Source organism: Danio rerio, chromosome 8, assembly GCF_049306965.1.
Source record: "Danio rerio strain Tuebingen ecotype United States chromosome 8, GRCz12tu, whole genome shotgun sequence".
NCBI lineage: Eukaryota > Metazoa > Chordata > Actinopteri > Cypriniformes > Danionidae > Danio > Danio rerio.
The window spans coordinates 22,799,389-22,825,000 of NC_133183.1; the positions used below are offsets into that span (position 1 = coordinate 22,799,389).

General features: G+C 36.1%; 2 protein-coding genes and 1 long non-coding RNA gene across 44 annotated transcripts in view; 2 read left to right on the plus strand and 1 right to left on the minus strand.

Annotated features, from left to right (window-relative positions):
- Positions 1-24,699, minus strand: part of haus5 (HAUS augmin-like complex, subunit 5) — a 52,576-nt gene extending 27,877 nt beyond the window's left edge. The window contains exon 1 of the mRNA XM_073909364.1: positions 24,482-24,699. The gene's annotated coding sequence lies outside the window, so the exon portion shown is untranslated. The remainder of the gene's footprint in view (positions 1-24,481) is intronic.
- LOC137487313 (uncharacterized) overlaps positions 1-25,612 on the plus strand; it is a 108,770-nt gene that overhangs the window by 7,671 nt on the left and 75,487 nt on the right. For 3 of the 37 annotated variants that reach the window (XR_012384271.1, XR_012384275.1, XM_073910249.1), the window contains 15 exons: positions 6,160-6,222; positions 6,566-6,640; positions 6,934-7,002; positions 9,978-10,055; positions 10,343-10,420; positions 10,708-10,776; positions 11,273-11,326; positions 11,976-12,013; positions 12,243-12,332; positions 13,738-13,815; positions 13,939-14,057; positions 14,729-14,787; positions 14,988-15,137; positions 15,285-15,310; positions 17,696-18,051. Coding sequence is in view for 11 of the 37 variants with exons in the window: in XM_073910249.1 (XP_073766350.1) it covers positions 6,160-6,222; positions 6,566-6,640; positions 6,934-7,002; positions 9,978-10,055; positions 10,343-10,420; positions 10,708-10,776; positions 11,273-11,326; positions 11,976-12,013; positions 12,243-12,332; positions 13,738-13,815; positions 13,939-14,057; positions 14,729-14,787; positions 14,988-15,137; positions 15,285-15,310; positions 17,696-17,821 (1,172 nt within the window). In the remaining 26 variants the exon portion in view is untranslated. Of the gene's footprint in view, positions 1-6,159; positions 6,223-6,565; positions 6,641-6,933; positions 7,003-7,344; positions 7,457-9,977; positions 10,056-10,342; positions 10,421-10,707; positions 10,777-11,272; positions 11,327-11,975; positions 12,014-12,242; positions 12,333-13,737; positions 13,816-13,938; positions 14,058-14,728; positions 14,788-14,987; positions 15,138-15,284; positions 15,311-17,695; positions 18,052-25,612 lie in introns of those variants that run through there. The other 34 variants (XR_012384272.1, XR_012384276.1, XM_073910250.1 and 31 more) reach the window with 28 other exon arrangements.
- The window catches only part of si:dkeyp-82a1.1, a 3,550-nt gene continuing 2,658 nt past the window's right edge, over positions 24,721-25,612 (plus strand). For all 6 annotated transcript variants that reach the window (XR_012384290.1, XR_012384292.1, XR_012384291.1 and 3 more), the window contains exon 1: positions 24,721-24,764. This is a non-coding gene — a long non-coding RNA (si:dkeyp-82a1.1). The remainder of the gene's footprint in view (positions 24,765-25,612) is intronic.

Here is a 25,612-nt window from a genome sequence, read left to right on the forward strand (position 1 = left end):
TAATCCAGGTACATTGACCGATCGCTTGCCTTTATTTCCTGCAATGTATAAACTTATTGTATGTTATACTTTTATAATTGTCGATTATTAAAACTGATATTCAGCAAAAGAGAGGGTGCGTTTCGTATTTTTACTGAAATTGAAAGGAGGCAGTTGTTGTAGGCTCCGTTTTGTTATAAATATCCACACAGTGAAGATGATGCTCATAAATGCAGCACGACGCCTCAACATTTCTGCTGTCTGTTAAGTTGCTAATATTAAATAGAAAATAGGCAGTTCCTTAAATCATGTTTACATTTTATTGTTGAGAAAGTGAAACAACGTAGCCAAGGTGATGTGAATGAAGTTATAAAGTACACTGTTCCCTTTGAAGATTTACCCGTGTCCTCGGTATGTTTTCCATATCAAACTGAGAAGGGGGAGACTGCAGCCTTGATCAAACTTGCGAAGTCTTAACTTACAAGAAGAGGATGCGAGACTGAACTGTGTGTGGGCTACTTAATATTGAGGAAAAGCCCCAATCAGATAGGCGAGCGTTTGCAGCCCCGCCTCCGTTTTCAGATGTCTCCGTCTATCCCCATCCACACTGAGACGGAGCAGCAGCGTTTTAGAATGAAAACGGCCTTTACAGCGTTTTCAAAAAGCTCAGTTTTCGGCGCCCGAGAACTCCGGCGTAGTGTGGACGGATGGCGTAACCGTAGCAAAACTTATGCGTTTTCAAACTAAAACGCACTAGTGTAAACGGGGCCTAAGAAGGATTGGCCAAAAATAAATTACTCCATTTTTAACCGGGGAGTATTTTGCTCTGGAGGCTCTCAAAAATTATGATTATGAGGCTTTAAAGAGAGAAATTATTGAGTGGGACTGTCACTAGTAAGCGCTGCACAACAATTTAACACCTGGGGCCTCATGTACGAAGACTTGCGTGGAAATCTTACTAAAACATTGCGTACGCACAAAGCTGTAAATGTGCGTACGCATAAAAAAATTCAGATGTATGAAACACTGCGTACGCCGAATCTCACTCATATTCTTTTGTACATCCGAATGAACGTGAAACTGAGCGCAACATGGACAAGCACAAAACCCCTCCCTGCCTCCTCCCCCGTATGAATATGCTAATGACTATGCTAATGGCAAAACCCAACAAAAAGCAATGGCAAAATCAAGCAAAAAGAGAAACTTTGAACAGAATGTGAAATGGAGGTGCTGCTTTCGGAGGTAGACCGGAGAAAACTGTGTTATTTGCAAGTTTGTTCTCCGGAATTAACAAAAAAAAAAAAAAATAGAGTGGGAGAGTTAAGCTGATGCGGTCAACACAGTTGGGTCTGAACATCGCACTGAGTGCATTAAAAAAAGAAATAGTGTGGTTTATATCTGTAAAATGTTGCAACACCCTTAGCAGTCTCAGTAGCGCACCTCGTAAGACGTATGTGATCATGTATTGACACGTTCGAGCATAAACTCGGCTCAAATCCAGCGTCTAATGAACTCTATCTTCTTTTTTTCCCCGCTACATATCAGATTTTGGCCACTATTTATCACGAAAAAGACAAGTAGGAATCATCAATAAGTTTGTGCATCATATTTTATTTGCACATTTATTGAATGGAAATGTTTCTGATTCACTCATGCAAATTCATGTTCAGATAGTGTCTTTATAGCAATGTGCGTGCAGTAGATAGCTCAGATTACATTGGGAAAACAGGCGACTGCTGCAAATTGTGCTTTAATGTTTAGCTGGTCAACTGTATGGTATGGAAACCTTACATACCTACTAGATGAACCCGTCTCATACAGCTGCCATTGCAAGGCTCAGACACTTTGTAGAGAGGAATTTAACACAACTGCCTCTAGGAGTCGCCAATGGAAATAAAACAGACACGCACAAAAAATGTGCGTACGCCAGCCAGAAAGCTGCCGTGAAGCTGCGCACATTCCCACGTTCAGTTCATCGTTAGTAAATCCAAACGTGATCGATTCTGAGCGTGAAACCTGGCGTACGCAAAGTTTTTGTGCGTACGCAGCGTTGATACATGAGGCCCCTGGTCCTATGATGATGGCTCCCCCGTGCGGTTGCAAGCAACCCACATAACCTGTCTACCCCGCTTGTGGCTCCTCGGTGACAATCCCAGTGCTACTCAAGTTGCAGAGAGGGTGGTCATCGAGAAATTGCTGCGCATGCTTCTAAGGCAGCTTCGCAGGCCAGTAAGTATGAAAAACCAGACAAGGTTGGCAACCTTAGTGGAAGCAGTGGAGTTGGTGAAAGCAAACCTCAACCGCGATGGAGGAGAGAGAGCAGCCGCGCAGCCCTGGAGGGTGACACATTCCTGGCGACTGGCGGAAGGTAGCGCACAACCAGACCTGCGATCCCAAGCCTAGTAGACAAGCCCGTGCCAACCAACCCAGTTTGCCCAACGGCACGTGCTGTCTGGCTGACTTCATCCTACACAGAATAGTTCCCCCTGATGCTCCGACACATAAAGTGATGCTGAATAGAAACCCCTGCTGGCCACCCTATACAATGGGAGTGCAATAACTTTGGTTCAACCTGGTATCATAGCAAATAACCCTAGAGATAAATCAAAAATATTCATCACATGTATACATGGCGATACCAGATATGTTCCCGCACAGCAGGTGATGATCTCAGCAAATCCAGGCGCATGGTCCATGGAAAAGAGAATAGTCCCCGACCTCCCCATACCCCTCCTCTTGGGGGGTGACTGGCCAGGGCTCCAAGCTCTACTCACCATGGCAGCACAGAAAAAGGGGAAGCCAACACGCCATTCATGGGCTCGAACATCACGGGACTGCCAACCTGCACTCATGGCCACCGAGTGGAATAGATGTATTCTTTGATCTGTTTCAACAAGTGACATCATGTGGTTGATTCAAGAAAGCACATTGAGAAGATGATACATTGAGAAACTGCTGGTCGCAGGTGAGAGTGGTAGAAAAGGAAGATCGACTACCGGCACCTCATCCTCTTCCATATTTCGCAATTGAAAACGATCTGCTGTACTGTGTTCAAAGAGTAGTGGGGGAGAAAAGACTCTCCTGGTAGTACCAAAATCCTTCGCTGAAGTCTGCTTGGGGACATGAAACATCCTAGTCATCGTGAATTATGCTACACACTACCCCGAGGCGATGCCCTTGAGATGCCCTTCTCGATGTGGCTCAACAGACATGGAAACAGGACCTAGCCCCTCATTCGACAGTGATAGAGCATGTACAGGACATGAGACAGGGGATCAACCGGGTTTGGCCTTTGTCGGTGACAAAGAAAGATGTTTTTACAAGTGACTGTTTAGTGAACACTGGAAAATTTTATAGAGAAGTATTCTTATGAACTGCTGTGTCCTCTTTGCTTCATGAATATGCATAATTCTGACAAATAATACCTTTGATGTATTAAATGACATAAATTTCACTTTAAGTGTATTGTTTTTAAACAAGGTTGATTAAGCTCTATTTGTTCAAAACTATGCTGTTTAAAAAGATTATCAAATTTCTTGGTAAAATTATCAGTTTGTTTAAATGTACATGTTTTATTGTGTATTATATGACGTGTTGTCTTTTATGAGATTGTTGTCAATCTGTTTTGTGAATCTCCACAGTGCTGAACAGTCTCCACTAATTTGAGCTAAATTTAATAATTATTTACTTAATCCATACTTGTTGAATTTAATTAATAATATTGCTTGTAATCTGTAACCTCAGTTTTATTGTGCAGATATAGGGTATTATTTTTTAGAGCTGATGAACAGGCTCCATAAATTTTTAATTAAATCAAAATAAACATTGAGTAGTTTTCATTAACATTGTGTTGGTTCTGTTCAATTAAATTAATACTTTTGTTTAAAAAAATGTAAGTACTGTTTGCGGTTACTCATTTTTAATGACTAATTTTAAATAAGTTAATTTAATGATTGTTACACAATCCATATATGAAGAATTTAATTATTAAACTTACTTGTAATCTGTTACCTCAATTTTATTGAGTAGATATACTGTAGGATATTATTTTTTTTACAGTGTAAGCTGTGAAGCATAGTTATAGTAGTGACATGGCATGGGCATGTATGGCTGTCAATCAAACTGGTTCTCTTGTATTTATTGATGATGTGACTGCTCTCTGAATCTGATCTCCGGTGTCATCAAGCGGAGGCGCAGGCTTTCTGGGGGACGAACCGACATAACCACTCGAAGCTTGAATGGGGCACGCTGTGAATGAGTGGGGGGGGTCAGCGGGGAGTTGGAGGCAACGGATAAACCCCCACTGTGATCCTTAGATCTGCCCGGGTGCTAACTGCTTTCACGGGGAGCAACGGGGGTGGCGTGCGATCCCACAGTGAGAGCTTGAGCTGTCCGCGAGCATCGCACCAACATGCTGGACCACATCATCCGGAGATAGAAACCACTGCATCCAGAAACGCACAGCGTCTTGAAAAAGACTTGTTTATTGACTGTGCTGCTGTCTTAGGGAATCTGCTCTTTTAATGCACTTTTTGTGTACCAACAAAACGCTCAGGGGACAGGAAAGCCCAGATCAACCACCGATGTCACGTCATCTCTCGCACTGGCGAGTATGCTGGTTTCAGTCTTGAAATCAGGTTGGCAGATAAAGTGTCTTAAGTCTTGTGAGAGGCTCTGAAATGAAATTCTAATGCTCATTTCCCAGCCGCCTGCTGATACATCCCACTAATGGCTAATCCCTCTTCAGAGTGATTGTTCACCTGGCGTACTGCCATAGTCTGTTAGAGATTGACTCTTATCTCCTCCCAGGATCCTGTCGAGAGGCTGGCAGCAATTGGGCTCCCACACCCAAAGGGAGGGAAAGCCACTCTTTTCGGATCGCTACATTAATTCGTGGGGGAGCCCCAGCCCTCCACTGGGGAAAAAACATTCTTCTCTTCTCCAAGCGGCCCGCCTCAGGTTCGCTTTGCAGTCTGATTACCGGACTTAACGATGACATGTGACGGGAGCATCAACTTCTTGCGGGGGTACTCGGCGTGTTCACTAGCCAGTGGAACGGGCTGTGACGGCGGAGCGTTTTGGAGCTGCGGAAAGAGCGCTCTCAGCGAGAAACAGTCCTGGGTGGGTAGCAGTTTTTCGAGCCCACCAAGAGATGACCTGCTCCATTGCACATGGCTGATCTCTCATCACCAAGACTCCTGGTTAAAGTCCTCAATGGTGTCACCAAGTAGGCCTGCCTGGGATATGGGCACACCAAAAAAGCGTATTTTGTCCAAGGGTGCCATTTCCAGACCACTTTGTGACCATAGAGTGTCTTGAGTCTTGTGAGAAACTCTGAAGCGAAATTCTAATGCTCATTTCTCAGCTGCCAGCTGATATATCACACTAATGGCTAATTGTTCTTCAGAGTGATTGGTCACCTGGCGTACTCCCATAGCAGGAACTGCTTTTGAGACCTGGCAGAGCACCACCAGGAATGAAACCCAGCATCTGGTGATGTCTATGCGTTCCAGACTTCAGGCTGTAATTGACTGCAAAGGATTTGTAACCAAGTTAAAAGCAAAAGTCTGATTTGTGATTATTATTCTGTCAAATTACTTTTGGTCCCTTAACTAGTGGGAGGCACATATGCAAACTGCTGTAATTTCTGCACCGTTCACCGGATTTAGATGTACAATTAAAGCTCTCTAGTTAAAGCTTGAAGTCTATTTCTAAATTCAGTTCTAATTTGCGCCACACTGCGCCGGGTGTATGATAGGGCCCATTATGTCGGTGTGTAAATCCAAATATGCTAGAATTGTGTCAATGTCCAAATATTCATGGACCTAACATCTAGCGGAATGAACAGCCACCAGGTTATTTTAAAAAGCAGATTTTTTTGGCAGTAATCAGCATATAGTGTGCGTGTAAGCAGTGAAATAACTCACAATGGAAAAAATAACTATTATAAAATAATGCACACTCGAGGTGGTGATATGACTCAAAGCAAATACAAATATACAGTCAAAAAATGTATATTTAAAGATATTTAAAAGATATTTTAAGATATATTAAAAAAACATTTTTTTGTTGATGTAGATTTTCTACATATTGGTGTGATTTTAGAGCTTAAAACATTTAAAGGCTGACCATTATAAGCATTAATGCTGTTAATTTTCTGTGTTTCTACTTTTCCCGCAGTCAATACTACACAAACAGATCCAACTACAACAGTAATATCAAGTACACAATCACAGACTACAGGTAAATAACATCATATATAGAAAAAATGATTAACCCTTTATGAATTTTATTGTTTTCAAATATATTTTACAATTAATGTTTGAGAGGAAGAAAATGTTTACAGTATTTCATATAATATATTTTTACTGGGCAAAGTATTATGTTTTAGTTTGGCTGCAATAAAAGTAGTTTTTAAGTAAAATAAATAACAATAATAATTTTAAGGTTAAAAAGTAAGATCCAACAGGACAGTAAAATATTACCATAATTGTGGCACTAGTGTTTTTTATGTCTGTAATGCTGTTAATCGAGCTATATGAATAAGCTTTATTGCAGAGTGAAATCTGTTTCTGTGTTTCTACAGTCAATACTACACAAACAGATCCAACTACAAACACAACAGTAATTACAACATCAAACACGCAATCACAGAATGCAGGTAAATTACATGATTTAAATATAAACTGTTGAGGGGGAAATTATTTAACCCTCCTGTGAAATATTTATTATTTTTCAAATATTTCAAGCAGTAATAGAGCAAGGAAAATTTCACAGTACTTCCGATTAAAAAAAAAATCTTCTGGAAAAAGTCTTATTTGTTATATCGGCTGGAATAAAAGCATGTTTTTTTAAAACCAATCTAAGGTCAATATAGCCAATTTTTTTAATACAGCCTTTTTTTAATACAGACATTATTGCTGAGTGTATTTTCTGTTTCTACTGTTTCTGCAGTCAATACTACACAAACAGATCCAACTACAAACACAACATTAACATCCAACACACAATCACAGACTACAGGTAAATAACATCCTTTTACAGTGCATCCGGAAAGTATTCAAAGTGCTTCATTTTTTTCACATATTTTTTATGTATCAGCCTTATTCCAAAATGGATTAAATTTATTTATTTCCTTACAATTCTACACACAATACCCCTTAATGACAATGTGAAAAAAAAAAAATTTTAATTGTTGCAATTTTATTACAAATAAAAACCTTAAAAATCATATGTACATAAGTATTCACAGCCATTGCTCAATACTTTGTTGATGCACCTTTTACAGCCTCAGGTCTTTTTGAATATGATGCCACAAGCTTGTCACACCTGTCTTTGAAAATTTTTGCCCATTCCTCTTTGCAGTACCTCTCAAGCACTCTCAGGTTGGATGGGAAGTGACAGTGTACAGCCCTTTCAGATTTCTCCAGAGATGTTCAATTGGATTTAGATCTGGGCTCTGGCTAGGCCACTCAAGGTGATTCACCAAGTTGTTGTGAACCACTCCATTGATATTTTGGAGATGTGCTTTGGGTCATTGTCCTGCTGAAAGACAAACCATTGCCCCAGTCCAAGGTCAAGAGCACTCTGAAGCAGGTTTTTATTCAGGATGTCTCTGTTCAGTGCTGCATTCATCTTTCCCTCTATCCTGACCAGTTCTCCAGTTCCTGCTGCTGAAAAACATCCCCACAGCATGATGCTGCCACCACCATGCTTCACTGTAGGGATGGTATTAGCCTGGTGATGAGCGGTGCCTATTTTTCGCCAAATGTAACGCCTGGCATTCACTCCAAAGAGTTTAGTTTTAGTCTCATCAGATCAGAGATATTTGTTTCTTATGGTCCGAGATTCCTTCAGATGACTTTTGGCAAATTCCTGCCGGGGATGGCTTCTGTCTGGCCACTCTGCCATACAGGCCTGATTGGTGGACTGCTGCACAGATGGTTGTCCATGGAGCTCAGACAGAGTGACAATCAGGTTATTGATCACCTCCCTGACTAAGGTCCTCTACCCCAATAATTCAGCTTAGATGGCCGGCCAGCTCTAGGAAGAGTCCTGGTAGTTCCAAACATCTTTTACCCTTTGGATAATGGAGGCCACTGTGCTCATTGGAACTTTCAGAGCAGCAGAAAATTTTCTGTAACCTTCCCCAGCCTTGTACCTTGAGACAATCCTGTCTCTGAGGTCTACAGGCAATTCCTTTGTCTCCATGCTTGGTATTTGCTTTGACATGCACTGTCAACCCTGAGACCTTATATGGAAAGGTGTATGCCTTTTCAAATCATGTCCAATCAACTGAGTTTACCACAGGTGAACTCCAATTAAGCTGCTGAAACATCTCAAAAATGATCAGATGGAAACAGAATGTACCGAAACTCAATTTAGAGCTTCACAGCAAAGGCTCTAAATACTTATGTACATGTGCTTTTTCAGGTTTTTTTTGTTTTTAAAAAAATTTGCAACAATTTCAAAAAACTTTTTTCACATTGTCATTATGGGGTGTTGTGTGTAGAACTTCGAGGAAATAAATGAATTTAATCCATTTTGGAATAAGGCTGTAACATAAAAATGTGGAAAAAGTGAAGCACTATGAATACTTTTCGGATGCATTTTATATATTATTATTTATTAATTTCTTTTCAGTTTAGTCCCTTTATTAATCTGGGGTCGCCACAGTGGAATGAACCGCCAACTTGACTGGGAACCGCAACCTATGATTGGGAAACACACTTACACATTTCTTCACAGACATACACTACGGAAAATTTAGCTTACCTTGAACCAGTGACTTTCTTGCTGTGATGTGATCATGCTAAGCACTGCGCCACCGTGATGCCCATATAATATATTGAACACACATCGGCCACAACAGGAAATAAAAAAAGAATTGAAAAAAAAAAAAAAAAAAAAAAAATATATATATATATATATATATATATATATATATATATATATATATATATATATATATATATATATATATATATATATATATATATATATATATAAAATATATATATATTCAATTCTTTTTTTATTTCCTGTTGTGGCCAATGTGTGTTCAACATGCAAAGAAATATGAATAGGACCAAGGAAGCGCTTTTAGAAGGAAAGTTTCAATACAAAACAATTATTGTCGCATTACCAGGCTATCCAGCGTTTCCTTCAGAGTTTCATGCAATTTCAGTTGTTTCATTTTTAATCTTTAGACTTGAACTGCAGTTCAGCAGTTCACTTACATTCAGCAACATATTGTTCATGCCTCGTGACAATTATTGGATAAAAATATGAAGTAAGGACTGCTGGAAGAGTGCTGTTTTAATGGAATTTGATACTGCATGGGTAGGCTAAATTGTCCGTAGTGTATGAGTGTGTGTGTGAATGTAAGTGTGGATGTCTCCCAGAGATGGGTTGCGGTTGGAAGGGCATCTGCTGCATAAAAACTTGCTGGATAAGTTGGCGGTTCATTCCGCTGTGGCCACCCCAGATTAATAAAGGGACTAAGCCGACAAGAAAATGAATGAATGAATGAATGATACCGTATGGATGGCGAACAGAAAGAAAAACCTCCGCATTTCGGGACTCGGGTGGTCCTTTAAAGTAATCAAAAATCGCTACTTACATGGTAGACTCTTAAAAAGAGTATTATCTTTATTATAAAATCTGAGTATTGGTGTCCATGTAAATGTACTCAGTAAAAGTGCCATATGATGTTGCAAGTTGTCAAAGACAGCCCATTCCAAGGGCGAAATTATTTAAGCGTCTTGTGAAATATATTTTCTTTTTCAAATATATGTCAAGCTCTAATTGAGCAAGAAATATTTCACAGTATTTCCGATGACATTTTTTCTTATGAAGTCTTATTTGTTTTTTTTTCGCTTGGAATAAAAGCTATGTTTTATTTGACTTTTATGTATGGTCAGTATATTATTAGCCCCTATAAGCATTTTTCTTTTCAATACAGACATAATTGCTGAGTGTATTTTCTGTTTCTACAGTTTCTGCAGTCAATACTACAAAAACAGATCCAACTACAAACACAACATTAACATCCAACACACGATCACAGACTACAGGTAAATAACATCATTATATATATAAACTGTTAAGGGCAAAATTATTAAACCCTCCTGTAAAATATTTATTATTTTTAAAATATTTGTCAAACACTAATAGAGCAAAGAAGATTTCACAGTATTTCCAAGAAAAAATTTTCTTCTGAAGAAAGTCTAATTTATTTTATTTCGGCTGGACTAAAAGCATGTTTAAAAAAAAAAAAAAACATTTTAAGGTCAATATAGCCCATTTAAGCATTCTTTCTAATATAGACATTAATGCTGAGTGTATTTTTCTGTTTCTACAGTTTCTGCAGTCAATACTACACAAACAGATCTAACTAAAAACACAACATTAACATCAAACACACGATCACAGACTACAGGTAAATAACATCATTATATATATAAACTGTTGAGGGCAAAATTATTTAAGCCTCCTGTGAAATATTCCTGTGAAATAATCTTTTTCAAATATTTGTCTAGCACTAATGGAGCAAGGAAAATTATAGATCAAAAATAAAGTGCATCCTCAAAATTACATATGAGATTTTTACAGCATAGATAATGTAATTTCATTTCAAAATATTATTAACCAATTTAAGCATTTTTTTCCCTACAAGCATTAATGCTGAGTGTATTTTCTCTTTCTATATTTCTACTGTTTTTGCAGTCAATACTACACAAACAAAACCAACTTCAAACACAAACTCAACAACAAACACACAATCCCAGACTACAGGTAAGTAGCATCATATAAAGAGAAAACGATTAGCCTTTCTTGACCGAAAATGATACATACTTCTTACAACAGTTAATAAGAGGCATCATTGTGGAAAAAACTCGAACAAATGCAAGGAGTATGAATAATTTCAAGCGTCACTATGTATTCTTGATTTGTCTGTAAACCTATAAATCAGGTTTTTAAAATAAGCATACTGGTGTGCACGTAAGCAGTGAAATAACTCACATGGTGGATATAATAACTATTATAAAATAATGCACACTCAAGGTGGTGATATGACCACGACTCAAAGCTGATTAAAATATGCACTGTCAATAAAATAAATACAGCCTAGGTAAACTAATACCTTTTCCTGGCAATCAAACATACTGATGTTATATTGACTAAAATTATGTATTTATATAAATATAAGTATTATTTTACAGCATAGAACTTTTATAGGCTGAAACTTATTGGCATTGTAAATTATATTTCTATTTCTGTGGTTTTACAGTCAATACTACACAAACAGATCCAACTACAAACACAACAGTAATTACAACAGCAGGTAAATAACATCTATAAACACAGACACACACACACACACACACACACACACACACACACACACATACTGTATATATATACATATATTTTACAAGTGATCTTTAATATTTATTACATACTGTATAACATACAGAAACATAAACAAAAGAAAACATTTTGAAGAATGTTAGTGCCTCCACAGCGGATAAATCAGATCACATACTTTTAAATACATAAATTAAATGTATTGGTATTTATCAACCTTGAATTAAAAACAAACCAAAACAGTATCTTTAAAAATAAAGTGCATCCTCAAAATTACATATGGGATTTTACAGCATAGATAATGTAATTTCATTCCAAATAAAGATATATTAATACAAATAAATAATAGACTTAAGCATGCATTCAGTTGTTCAAAAACTTAAAAACGAGGCAGCTCTCAGATTTCACCCAAATATCTTAATCTATGATTTGAAGAAGAACAAAGGCTTCAATAGTTTGGAATGTCATGAGGATGAGTAATTGATAAAGTAATTTTTTTTATTTTTGCATGAGCTAAACTAACCTGTTTTTGGTGGTTAAATGTTCTCTGTAGACCCTCTGATTAAAAAAAAGTTGATGGATAGATTCAACATTAACTCTTGTCATCTGTTTTTATTTACATGTAGTGACGTCATCATACCTGTTGCGGTGTGTGCAGTATATGGTATGACTATAAATATATATTTCAATACATATGCTAATGAATCAGCAGGTTGCATGATAATACTACAGACATTTTTAAAGTTTTACAGACTTTGTTAAATTGTTCTTTATTTTCACCCTGAAAATTGTCATGTTGGGTTTATTAAAACATGTATATTTGACAATCTATACATGAGTTTTTTTAGCTTTATGTCCATATGTGTACATGTCTGTCTGTCTGTTCACACCAGAGAGGTGGTGTGGCACTGTTGTTATTCAGCAGACTTTGTTTTCTTGGAGGCTCTTCTCTCCTCATGATCATCAAACCAGTTACAAAGATGGTAAGTGTGTCAAATAACACATGCACAACATGATTCTTTCAGCTTAAGAGATACCATTGAAGTAAGATTTATTAGTCCCAATTTTTTTTAATTTTTTTAATTTTTTTATATTTCCCAAATGATGTTTAACAGAGCAAAGAAATTGTCACAGTATGTCTGATTATATTTTTTATTCTGGAGAAAGTCTTATTTGTTTTATTTCGGCTAGAATAAAAGCAATTTTATAAAAAAAAAAAAAAAACCTTTAAGGTCAATATTTTAAGCCTCTTTAAGCTATATTTTTTTCAACAGACTACCGAACAAACCATTGTTATACAATAACTTGCCTAATTAATCTAACCTGCCTGTCATCATAGCAAAGATAAAAGAAATCAGTTTTTAGAAATTAGTTATTAAAACTATTATGTGTTGGAAAAATCTTCTCTCCTTTAAACAGAAATTCAAGATAAATTCACTTAGCTGATGATTGATTATAAAGCTTGTTTGGCATGCTGTCCCAGGAGAGAGCTTTGGGGCTCACTTGTGTTTGCAAGGCGAGAGGGGAGTTTGAGCTCAGGTAGATCTTGAGACCTCCCCTGCTGTAATAGCTAATGAACAGATAGTGATTGCTCTTAAGAGTAAACTAACATGTCTATGGTGTGGATTTGGATTAGTCAATTAACTTAAGTTGCATGTATTTGGACGGTGGGAGGAAACCGGGGGAAACCCACATGAGCACGGGAAGAACGTGTAAACTCCACACAGAAATGTTGGCTGGCTTGGTAAGGACTAGAATCAGTGACGTTCTTTCTGTGAGGCAACAGTGCTAACCACTGGGCCATCGTGACACGGATCTAGGAAAGGAGGAGGAGTAGGGGTGAAAGGGGTAGTTCAAAACGAAGATAGCTGTTATATGGAACTCATTAGGGTATTTATAGTGGCTTAGGAATCGTCTGATTGGTGAATCATGAATTGAATAATGTGTGGCCGGCTGCAAGCAATCATACGCATGTGATCCTCTCGAAATTAGTTTATAAATAAACTTCACTTGGGGGAAAAATAAACAGGGGGCTAATAATTCAGGGGGGCTTTAATAATTCTGACTTTAACTGCAGATCACACAAAATTGAAAATGTACACACTATTTACTCACCCTTAAGTGCTTCTAAACTTTTATGAGTTTCATTTTTTTTGTTGGACATTATTGACATCCGAAGTATAAGAACAAACACTATGGAAGTCACCAGTTTTCCAGTTTTCGGACATTTTTTGTTTTCAACAGAAAAATAAAACTCAAACTGGTTTGTGACAAGTGAAGAGTGAGTAAATGATGACAGAATGTTCAGTTTTGGGTGAACTATCCCTTTATAAGTCATTAAATTCATAATGTAAATAACAAATATATACACTGTGTGTCTCCTCACAGCCCACCCAGATTGCATCCATCATTGAACTAATATCCAAAATTATCACTACTGTCCTTGTACTAATAAAAGCGGTTCATGTAAGTATTTTTTTTGAGTATATTACAGTTTAAAAACTTTCTTTAAACTGAATATGTGGTTAAGATATGAAATAAATTTAACATCTAATTTAGTTCTCATTGTTGTTTTAATGTTTGTGGCAGTATGACTGTGAGAATGCTGGTCTGCAGTTTGTGTTTGCTGCTTTAATAGTGACTGCAATGGGCACAAGCCTGATGCACACCATCACTGTTTTCCTTCACCGCGGACCAAGCCATGAATTGTGAGTACTAACTTTACATATCAGCACCAATATAATGTGACCAAACCGAAATGAAAACAAACTGGTTTCCAAACCGTTTTTTTGGGTCAGAAAAAAGAGAGACCCAGTCTCAACTCATCATTAGCTGAAATGGTTTTGTACATGGTTTTTACTGGTCTGGCGTTTGACTAATAAGGCCAGAACTACTAACAGGACAAATTAACATGAGACCAAAACCCCATATAATTGCAGATGAGAGTGGATTGTCCTGCAAGTAAACTAAAGACAATGTTCATGTGGAAAAACTACTTAAAAAAATATTATTCCTTTAAGTATAACCTAAACCATTTAAAAAAATCTAAAAACAAACATTATTCTATAAAATACACAGAAAAATTACATACTCATTTGAGAAATGGGCAGTATCTGTATTGGTATTACCATTGTAGCTTTGAGTATGTGAGTCATATCAAATGATTAAAAATGTCCCTGGAAATGGACAAAAATAAACAAGCACACAAGGCCTCAGACTCTGTTTACACCTGATTTGACAAAAATATCTTAACACAATGCCAGGACGTTATTTATTGATTTACAGTCTGTGGTTTAAAAGAATTTAATCTACTACATATAAGACTCTTGAATATATTACTGTATTTTTAACTTAATGTTCAAAAATCGTTATCTTACAGAAGAACATGTTGGATTGTTTCTCTCATAATAGTTGACCTACTGAATACACTCATTACATGTAAGTTTTTCCCCATATTCTTTAATGTTGAATAACAATTTTATTTATTTGCTATTTTGTACAAATATTTATTAGTGACCTCATATTCTCAAATTGGCATAGATGAAAATGCTTACTCCTCCAAAGCTCTTTAAAGCTCAGATAAAGCTGATAAAATCTTTTGTTTGTTACTGATCTTCTTTTTTCTGTTTATACTGTAGCCATCTCAATATTTTATGGGCTATGGTGGTTTCAAGAACGCTGGTTAATTATAGTAATGGCAGTTTATGTGATATTGGAGTTCATCCTTTACCTCGGAGCAGTTATTTCTAAACGGGTGGAAAAATACAGGACAAGACAGAGAGGGGAACGTAAGTATATTTGGTACAAACATGCTAAAGACCACATGGCACTAGACTCAGTTTAATAGATCTAAAAAAGATCCATTAAACTGAATCCTACATCACATTACTCATGAACACACATTAGTCTCATTAGATTATATTTGTATTTTACAGAAAATGGCCCTGTTCCAGAAAACAGGGTATGTGGACTATTTATCTGTTCTCACTTATTTTTTATACATAAAGTAATTGCAGTTTCACTAAATCTGCTTAAAGGGATAGTTTAATTGTTGTTTACATGTCTTTTACCCATGCTATTTTTACTACAGCAGAACATTAATTAATATTTTTAGCAGAAAACCTTTATAAAACATTAGGCATCTTTCACCCTGGTCATCCTGATCTAGCTTACTACTTTCCATGGTCAACAGTATCCTGCAAACTTGTCAGGTGTGAAAAAGATGACAAACTTCCTCAATATATATTAGAAGTAGTATAGTAGAAGTCTGATAATATTTTTTTCTTCTGTAGAAAGTCTTATTCGTTTTATTTCAGCTAGAATAAAAAGGTTTAATTTTTAAAAAAACATTTTAGCCCCTTTAGGCAAATTTTTTTTTTCGATAGTCTACAGAACAAACCAATGGTTATACAATAACTTGCCAAATTACCCTAACCTGCATAACCTAATTAACCTAGATAAGCCTTTAAATGTCACTTTAAGCTGTATAGAAGCATCTTAAAAAATATCTAGTCAAAAATTATTTACTGTCATCATGGTAAAGATAAAATAAAAACAGTTATTAGGAGTGAGTTATTAAAACTATCATGATTAGAAATGTGTTGAAAAAATCTTCTCTTCATTAAACAGAAATTGGAGAAAAAATTAAACAGGGGGGCTAATAATTCTGACTTCAATATATACACACACATATATATATATATATATATATATATATATATATATATATATATATATATATATATATATATATATATATATATATATATATATATATATAAGGCAAAATGTAAATATTCCCTCTTATTTTTATATCAGTAGTATATGTATTCAATATTAATGATAGTAATATTAAAATATTCAATAATTAAGATATTAATAATTAAAATAAGGTGTTACAAATAAAAAAAAATTACAATCAACTAATTTTTTAACTACGTACATTTTTTTATTTTTTTTGTCTTTTTAAATTTTTTAATTGTATATTTTTTCCGAACATATTTATTAAGGTGCATTCATATTTTGCACTGTGATCTTAAATTATTCTGTCAGATTAGATCCAGTTTGGGCTTTGGTAATGAAATAATTATGATATCATAATAATGAAATACTATATAAATGATAATCTCATCTATAATCTCATAATCTCAAACTGAAGGCCTAGTTGTAAAATGTTTGGTGCACACCTCCTCAGAGTAAATAGACATAAATTTGAAATGTGCCAATTCGAATGTTATCACACAATTTAATGGATGTTATCAGTGGTTCAGCTGATAGATATGGGCCAGTAGGGGCCTTCTGTACCTACTATCACATACAGCTACAACCGGAAGTTCAATCATTCATTTAATTCTTGTCGGCTTAGTCCCTTTATTAATCCGGGGTCGCCACAGTGGAATGAACCGCCAACTTATCCAGCAAGTTTTTACGCAGCGGATGTCCTTCCAGCAGCAACCCATCTCTGGGAAACATCCACACACACATTCACACACACACTCATACACTACGGACTATTTAATCTACCCAATTCACCTGTACCGCATGTCTTTGGACTGTGGGGGAAACCGGAGCACCCGGAGGAAACCCACGCGAAGGCAGGGAAAACATGCAAACTCCACACAGAAACCCCAACTGAGCTGAGGTTCGAACCAGCGACCTTCTTGCTGTGAGGCGACAGCACTACCTACTGTGCTACTGCCTCGCCCTAGCCAGAAGTTTACATGAATTATTTATATTATTCAATAAATTTCCCATTAATTGTATTTTATTTACGTTAACCCCTACCCCAACCCTAAATCCAATCATAACAGTAATGTAAAAACAGATCTGGATCTGGAGTCTTCTCAGTTAGTATAGCTAATTGACCATGTGGATGGATGAATACAGTGTTCTGAGCCTACCAGTAGCCCCTACTGGCACATATCCAACAGCTGATAACCACTGATAATTCCAATTCAATCAACAATCAACATTTTTAGAGACAATAAAAAGTATAAAAACATATAGAGGAAAAACAGAATTGATAGAGTGGCTGCTGGTGATATGTTGAGATCATATGAAGCCATTTTCTTTTGGTCTGTGCAAAAACTTGAAAACAGCTCAGCTCACACTTTAGAATGTTTTGAATGCTCTCAGGACTGAGGCTGTGGATAATAACAGGTAATAACATGATATGTAACGTTTCATTTTGTGCACAGACCAGTCATTTTGCTTCATAAGCCTTCACTGTCAGCATCCACATACAGGATATTATTTTGATTTAACTGTATGTTTATATATATATATATATATCATTTATCACCATTTAATGCCACAGCTTACATTATTTTTTCTTTTTTATTTGCAGAAATCCTCATGGTTCTTCATGTTTGTCATTTGTTTAGTGATCTTTGTATTGTTTACAGTTGCACTTATTGTAGGAGTTTCTTTGCTTTGCTTTCAAACTGGGTCTTCCTGTATATTGTTCAGTTAGTGTATATATATTTTGCATGCATCTTCATAAGGACCCATTGCTGGGTTCGGTTCTTTTGACCCAGTGCTGGGTTGCCAATATAACACAAATTGTGTTGTTTTTAACCTAGCATTTTAGAGTGTAGTCCAGCAAGCTTTAATGTGACGATGTGTCTGCAGCACTTATTCTAATGAAATGCAGACATTAATACACACCAATGTGTGTTGAATAAATAAATTCCAATAAAAAATATAGCTCAAGGATCGTATATTCTGTAAATTTGCTTTGTAAGATTGTCTTGCAGTATGATATTTTTGTGATTACAATGAACCACCATAAAACAAATGACAAAGGACATTTTGCATTACACTTCCTCCTGTGTCAGTCAGTTCATAAGCCTAACAATGATTTTTAATCTGAGGGAAAACCAGTTCTCCTGTCAAAAGTTCACTTTTCTGCCCATTTTATGCCTGAATTATTTTGGGCTTGACTTTCTAACAAAAAAACTAAATCTATATTTTGCATCAAGTTCCAGGTATTTCGAGCAGCAGTTGACAGATCAGCTTGGCAAACAAAACCCAGTTTGTCATTTCCACCATTTTCAGTTTGGTTTAAATCTGGACTGTTTGTTGGCCATGCTGACATGCTTTTATTTTTATTTTTGATTAGGCTCATTTTTAGCTAAATTTAGCAAGATTTGGGACTTGAAACGCAAAGACCAAAAGTTTGCGGTCTCAAACTTTTTTCCTGAAATTTGATGACATTTTTAGTACTTCACAAAACCTTTTCATTCATTGTTCCTCACTGGTGGAATAATCTTTCCATTCCCACAGACTGCTGATTTACTTCAGTGATCACAAAAATCCCCCTAATTCTCTGAGCACTAACTGTTCTTTTGTAAAATGACCACTTGTTTATTGCCTCTGCTTGTTTTATTATCAAATTACAATTACAATTGGGAAACTTTTAAAATGAGTTCACTAAAGCCAAGTGTTAAAACCCAAGTGGAGTCTTTAATGTAGCAATAAACACAGAAACAAAACTCAAAGCTTGACAAGGTATAACAAAACAAACCCACTGACTGGTTACACCAGTGGTTTTCAATTTTGGTCCTCGGACCCTTCCGCCCTGCTCATTTTGTATGTTGAGAAGTACCTACTACTTCCAGCGAGATTCTGAAATGCGCATTAGATGGACACTATGCTATCCCATGATGCCAAGCAAGAGATTTCAAAAATGGTAGTGAGGCAATGCAACTGACATGGGTTGGTCATGTGATAATGACAAATGGCGGATGAAGTACCATTAGTTTTATTCATACTAATCACATTCATACTATACAGTATACAACAATTTTTCTAATGGTCATGAAGAAAATTCAAATGTAGTACCTACTTGAATAGCACAAGCACAAGACAAGACAAAAAAGCACAGCACAACATGACACACCTTTTCCTGGTTCAGTCTTACTGTGGCTTTTTTTAAATTTAAATCTCTGTTTATTTGTGTCTGTTTCTGTGCTGTTTATCTGACGTGATGCAGGAGAAGCAGTGGGTGGAAAGAACCAGCTCATTTGCATTTAAAGATTCAGGCTAAAGACAGCTACAATTTTCTCTGACCCAAAAACAAACATCTTCAGCAGAGTATAAATGTTCTGATGGGTATTGAAAGCTGAAACTTTACAGACACATTCTGTAGACACGAAAGACTTATCTTACATGTTGTAAAGGGAGTATGGAGCCCTTTAAATCACTAGAATGCAAATTGTATCCAAAAATCTCAGTCCTGTTACTTTCAGTTCTTTAAAAAGATTAGCGTCCTTTGGTATTTTGATTTATTAATCTACATATTACAATACATCCATATTAATCAAAATACATTAAGAATTTTTTTCTTTGTTTTAGTCTGCTATCCACTAATGAAAAACTCAAGCAAAATATATGTGCCAAGAGACCAAAACAAAGTGTTTCCATGTTGTCATGTAATCACATGAATAAATTTGGAAATGATCACATGAGTTTGACATGAAATGTTACAAAATCAAATTTCACAGTAGTTTCGGTGAGGACAATAACACCTCAGAAGTGTAGTCAAACTTGTTCACATGAGGAAACTCATTCCTTTTACCCGTTTATTCATGTTACCAAATGGTAGATTTTTTTTATTGTTAGGTCCAGCATTTGAGTCATTGCTTAATGAATTGCATTATAAAGCAAATTATTAACCTAAGGGCTATTCTGCCTTCAAAACAAAAATATGGTTTTGTGATTTTTAGAAATATAAAAATTACATGGACATATAGTATGTAATGAAAAGCCACAAACTGTGGCTGCATAATAATGTTCTTTCTTTAAATTAGAGAATCACAATGAAATGTCATTCGGTTTCTAGAGAAAGCTGAATAATGTCATGTTTTTCAAACAAAAAATACAGAGTGTATCAGTATTCAGATGTGTGAAATAAAATTGAAACTGAAAAATATGCTATGCAAAAGTTTGGGAACCTTCTCTTTTCTGTGGATTTCAAAACCTGTTGTCACTTAATGATGATTGATTACAACACAAAATTGATTTGAGTGAAGTTGCGGTCACACTAGAGTTTGCGTGTGCAAAATTCTGTCATGCGGCGCTGCAAAAAGGGGCGGGAATAAACAAGCTTATTAGACATTAAAAAAAGCGAGCGATTGCTCCATGTTTTAAATTTCTGCCCAGAGAGGTCATGTCATTGAGGTCATGTTTTGATCCTTGATTGGTCTCACGCAGTCAAGCGATGCGATTTCGCAGGTCAGAGTTCACCAAGCTTGAACTTTGCACCGCAGCAAACTTAACGCATGACCCTGCATTTCCGGTCTGACGCATTCGCGTGGGTATGAATGGAAGTCTATGGGAGGAAAAGCCCAGTGTGACCGCAGCTTGACTCTGTGAACCTTAACAATCCCAACACAGGTGCAACCAATCATGAAAAGGGATATTTAATGAAGCTAAGGTTGTGCTTCTCCTTATTGAGAACCTGAAAGTAGCAACATGGGAACCTCAAAAGACCTCCTTATAATGACCTAAAACTAGGATAATTCATCAACGTGAATTAGGAGAAGGATGCAAAAAGCTATCACAAAGGTTTGAATTCTCCATCTCTACAGTCAGAAATATAGTAAGAAAATGGAAGGCCACAGGAACAGCTCTTGTGCAGTAAAGATGTTCTAGACCAAGAAAAATATCTGAAAGGCAAATAAAGGCGAGGAATGAATAAAATGGTAACAGACAAACAACAGACCACCTCCAATGAGCTCCAGGAACATCATGCTGCTGATAATGTCATTATACATCGCTCCACAGTTCAGCACATTCTTCACAAAGAACAGCTCAATGGAGGAGTGATGCAGAAGAAGCTTTATCTGAATTCTGCCAACAACAAGAGTCATTTGAGGTATGCAAAGGCTCATCTAGTTTAAATAGTTTTGGAAAAATATTTGGACAAATGCCACAATCGGCACTTTCTGTGGCAGGTAAAAGAACACCGCTGTCCAGGAGAAGAACCTGCTCCCTACTGTAAAATATGGTGGGGGTTCCATCATTCTGTGGGATGTGTGGCAACTGGCAAGCACATGTACTGGAAACCTTGTCAGAGTTAAAGTTCACATGGATTCAACCCAGTATCAGCAGATTCTGAAGAACAATGTTCAGAAATCAGTCAAGAGGCTGATTTTGGATGTTTCAGGACAATGACTTAAAGCACAGTTCCAGATCTACCAAAAAAATCATGCTCAGACATGATACAATGATCTAGAATAGCCATACTATCCTCAGTCACCTGCCTGTTCTTGTTATGAATCAATTTGCATTGCATCTGCTGATTAAACATTTTGTCAGAAAATAAATGTTGTTTTTCCCTAGAGTATAATATATATCCAAATGAAATTGCTGATTTGAAAGGCCAGCACGTTATGGCTTGCAATTATGCAAATAATCAGGGGTGGCCAAACTTTCGCTAAAGACTGTACATATTTTTAAATGAAACCCACAACTTCTTCAAAAACATCTCTTGCAGATGAAAACAAGTTATTTTGTTGAAAAAAATTTTTGCCAACAGGACTCAAAACTGCATCCATCTTCCACTTAATGGTGGTGTAAAAACGAAATAAAGTTAACTGAAATGGACCAGTACATCTTAAATATGTGTGATTGAATTCAGTTGTGAAAAAGGATTAAAAACAAAGGAAATGGTGGAATGGCCCTTACTTAGAAAATGTGAAAAAGCAATTTTTCTGACGCACAAGATGTAAAACTACTGTTGCAACTTGCAAGCACTTTTAACTTACAATATCTGGCTCTGAATCTTCTTCCTGGACCTGAAGAGTCACGTAAACAGGTCACCACCAATGCATGACTCTCACAGGATTACAATAAATTTCCATTGAAAGCCCGCCCGCATAGAGCTAACATTACTCACCCTTTCATGCCTTAGATGACTTGAAGACTAAAAAATATTGACTTTGGTTTGATTTGCTTTCACCAATGACATGTGTTAAACTCAGTAGCGCAAAGCTCTCGAACAGGTTAAAGCAAAGTCTTTGTAAATGGATAGGCCAGGCTATACAACTTTAATTCATCCAAAAAATGAATTACAAAACACGGTGTTATAGTTTATAAACAGTAAACTCCACAGCAACTCCCAAGACTTGCTGCGATAAGTAAAGCACATTAAACTACCATGTTGAATTCATTTTTAAGATACACACATTCATAATGTTACACAACACTTTTTTATACCTCTAAAATCCCATAAACGTGTTAATTTGCACCTGTTTGATATTTGTAACACTGGGACAGCTGCAGATTGATGATTAGTCGCGGGCGCCATCTTACGGCAAAACGCGAGAATTTATTCGCACAGACTCTCATAGTCATAGTGCATTATAGTCTGAGCGTGCAGATCTGAGCGTGTAGCTGGGTCTCCGGGCCTGCAGCTTCATAATCTTGAACGTTTTCGATGATTTGATGTTTCCCTCAAAAACCTTCTGCAAAATAAAAATGTAGGCCTATAATAATTTATTTTCTAGTTTTACCCTGTATAGATTGTAAGCACTTGGGAAAAAAACCCTGATTTTTAGACCCTTTTACTTTTTTTGAAAATGTTCTGTCCTATAGCTATTCTTGGTAGGCTATAGGCTTTTTATTATCATTAAGAATATGGTCAAGTTTGTTAAAGTTTTACATTAATAAATATTACACATAAAAATACAGCTTAAAACTTATCTTATAATTAATTGAAATAATAGTTATGGCCTTTGATTGCAGATCAGAAAGTTAAAAGAAAACCTTAATTGGCTATAAACAAAAACTCTAACATAAAAATTGGTTGTAGCATCTTGGGAATAAAACAAAACATAAAAAATTATTGTTTTGACTTACCATGACTCAAGTATAAGTAGAAAAAGAAACAGAGAAAAATGTGTCATTTGTGCAAAAAAAGTAACTGTTAGATAATAATAATAATAATTATTATTATGTTGTTGTTGTTGTAAAGGCAACACAGTGGTTCAGTAGGTAGTGCTGTTGCCTCACGGCAAGATGGTCTCTGGTTCTAGCCTTGGCTGGTTTCTGTTTGGAGTTTGCATGTTCTCCCTGCATTTGCGTGGGTTTTCTCCAGGTTTCCAAAGTCCACAGTCCAAAGACATGTGATACAGGCAGGGGCGTTGCTAGGGTCGAAAGTGATGAGGGGCTTAGCCCCAAAGAGGGTTAATATGTTTACTTCAAATTTCTTTAGAGGGAGATTTTTTTTAAGTTTTCTCAAAATAGGTTGATGTGGGCATTGTAACACTTTAAATGCATGTAATGCCTGTTTCATTCATACTTGAGCAGAAATTCCATATATGCCTCACAAAAGTATTAGAACATTCAGAACATTAGAAAAATAATAATTGGAGTAATAATTATTTTTTTACGTAGAAAATAACATCAAATAAAATAAATGCTTTACATTCTTATTGGGGAGATTTTTCATTTCTAGAGCAAAAAAACTGGAAATATCTGCAGTCTTTGGTACACTGTATAAGTGTTGGCACAGACCCACTTTTAATAAAAATTTTTTTTATAATTAATTAATAATTAAAAAATGATTTTGATTTCACCTAATAGAGCTCATATTGTAAATTCTATGCAAATTTAATTGATATTTTGATTTCCAAAAAACATGTTTGTAATCATTACATAACTTGTAAATAATTGATAAACTGTTATTGTGTTACTGTTATTGTCTTAGGTAGCACTCTTAGATAGATAATACAGAAATACGTACAGTAGACCTATACAGCACTAAAATATGTTAATAATAATTGCGCTATATATTATAGGCTGCATTTTATTTTAACTTTTTTACTTTAAAGTTTTTTTTTATTTTGCCAGAAAACATTGCTAGAAAATTGTCCCAGAATTGTACAATAATAGATAAAATAAGAGCAAGCTGTAAATATCATAAAATAATGCTCTTTTGACACAAATTTTGATCAAATCAAACACCGAAATAATTCTTTGTTAGTGTAATATTTTACACCACATTGATTTATGCCATAAAACTTGATAATTTTCAGGAATCGCTTTAATAATCAATAACCTTACTGGCGTTTCTGATGTGCTACTTGCTAGAAAGTGCTGGTCTGAGTGTGCAGTTGGGTCTCCGTACCTGCCGCTTCACCCAACCCAACAGCAGGGAGCACTGTCTGGTCTGGAAGTGCAGGTCTGTGCGCGCAGATCTGAGCGTGCAGTTGGGTCTCCGGGCCTGCAGCTTCCCCTTACTCATGTCAGTAGACCTACCGAGAAGGGTATTCCTGCACAACTGGAGTGGCTGCACTCTCAGGACCGCATTTTTAGGACCGCATCTTTAGGACCCTAGTTTTTTGTGACAGCGTCACCTGTCGGATTGGATCATGGATGCGCTAATGGACGACACGGATGACAAGGAAAGTGTAAGTACCGATTTTTCTATTAAGTTTTATTTTAAACTGTTAAAGTATGTGTTTATTTTGTAATGCTGCTGTTTTATACAGTGAGTTTATGCAGAAATGCCAGATTAGCCTGCATGATTTACCCCACTTTTAAGGGTCTGGGACAAAAATGTTACGTGACGATATTTTTTCCAGAAGAAGAATAAAATATTATAATAATAATTATGGATAATTTTACACAGCCAGAGTGAGAGCTGTTATAACTGTTAATAATTTTCTAGAGTTCGTTTTCTAGTTTGATTAAATGCTACGACGTTCGTAGCTCGTGACCATGGTTTAATGAAACATTGTTGATTTAATGGCTTGTTGACTTAACGGCTAATGTGCTTAGTGACATGTATTAAACTAAGATGGTAAAAGCACGTTTGATGTAAGAGTTTTAGATTTATCTATATTTTACTGAATTCGTGTTATTCGTTGTATTACATTAGCACATTAAAAATTGTGCTGACTGCCTGTTTGCCCCACAATACTGTATTTGTTATTAGCCTGATGTTTTGTCATCGTTTTACAGTGATAAATGAGATTCTGAAAGTTAGGATTATTCTGCAGGTCTTAACCATATAAAGTCTCATATCTTTAATTTATATCAGGTATGTTTTACCTGGCGAATAAGAAGTTATGGCCAATATGATTGGATTGCTTAGGCTCATTGTAGGAGGAAAAGAAAACAAACTACAGGAATATTTTCATTGAGGTTATCTCAAACTGTTGAGTAACACTTTATAACATCTGCATACTATAAATAAATAATTATTAAGCATTTAATAACTAGTTAATTTATTAATATTTTATTTGTTTAGCATTAA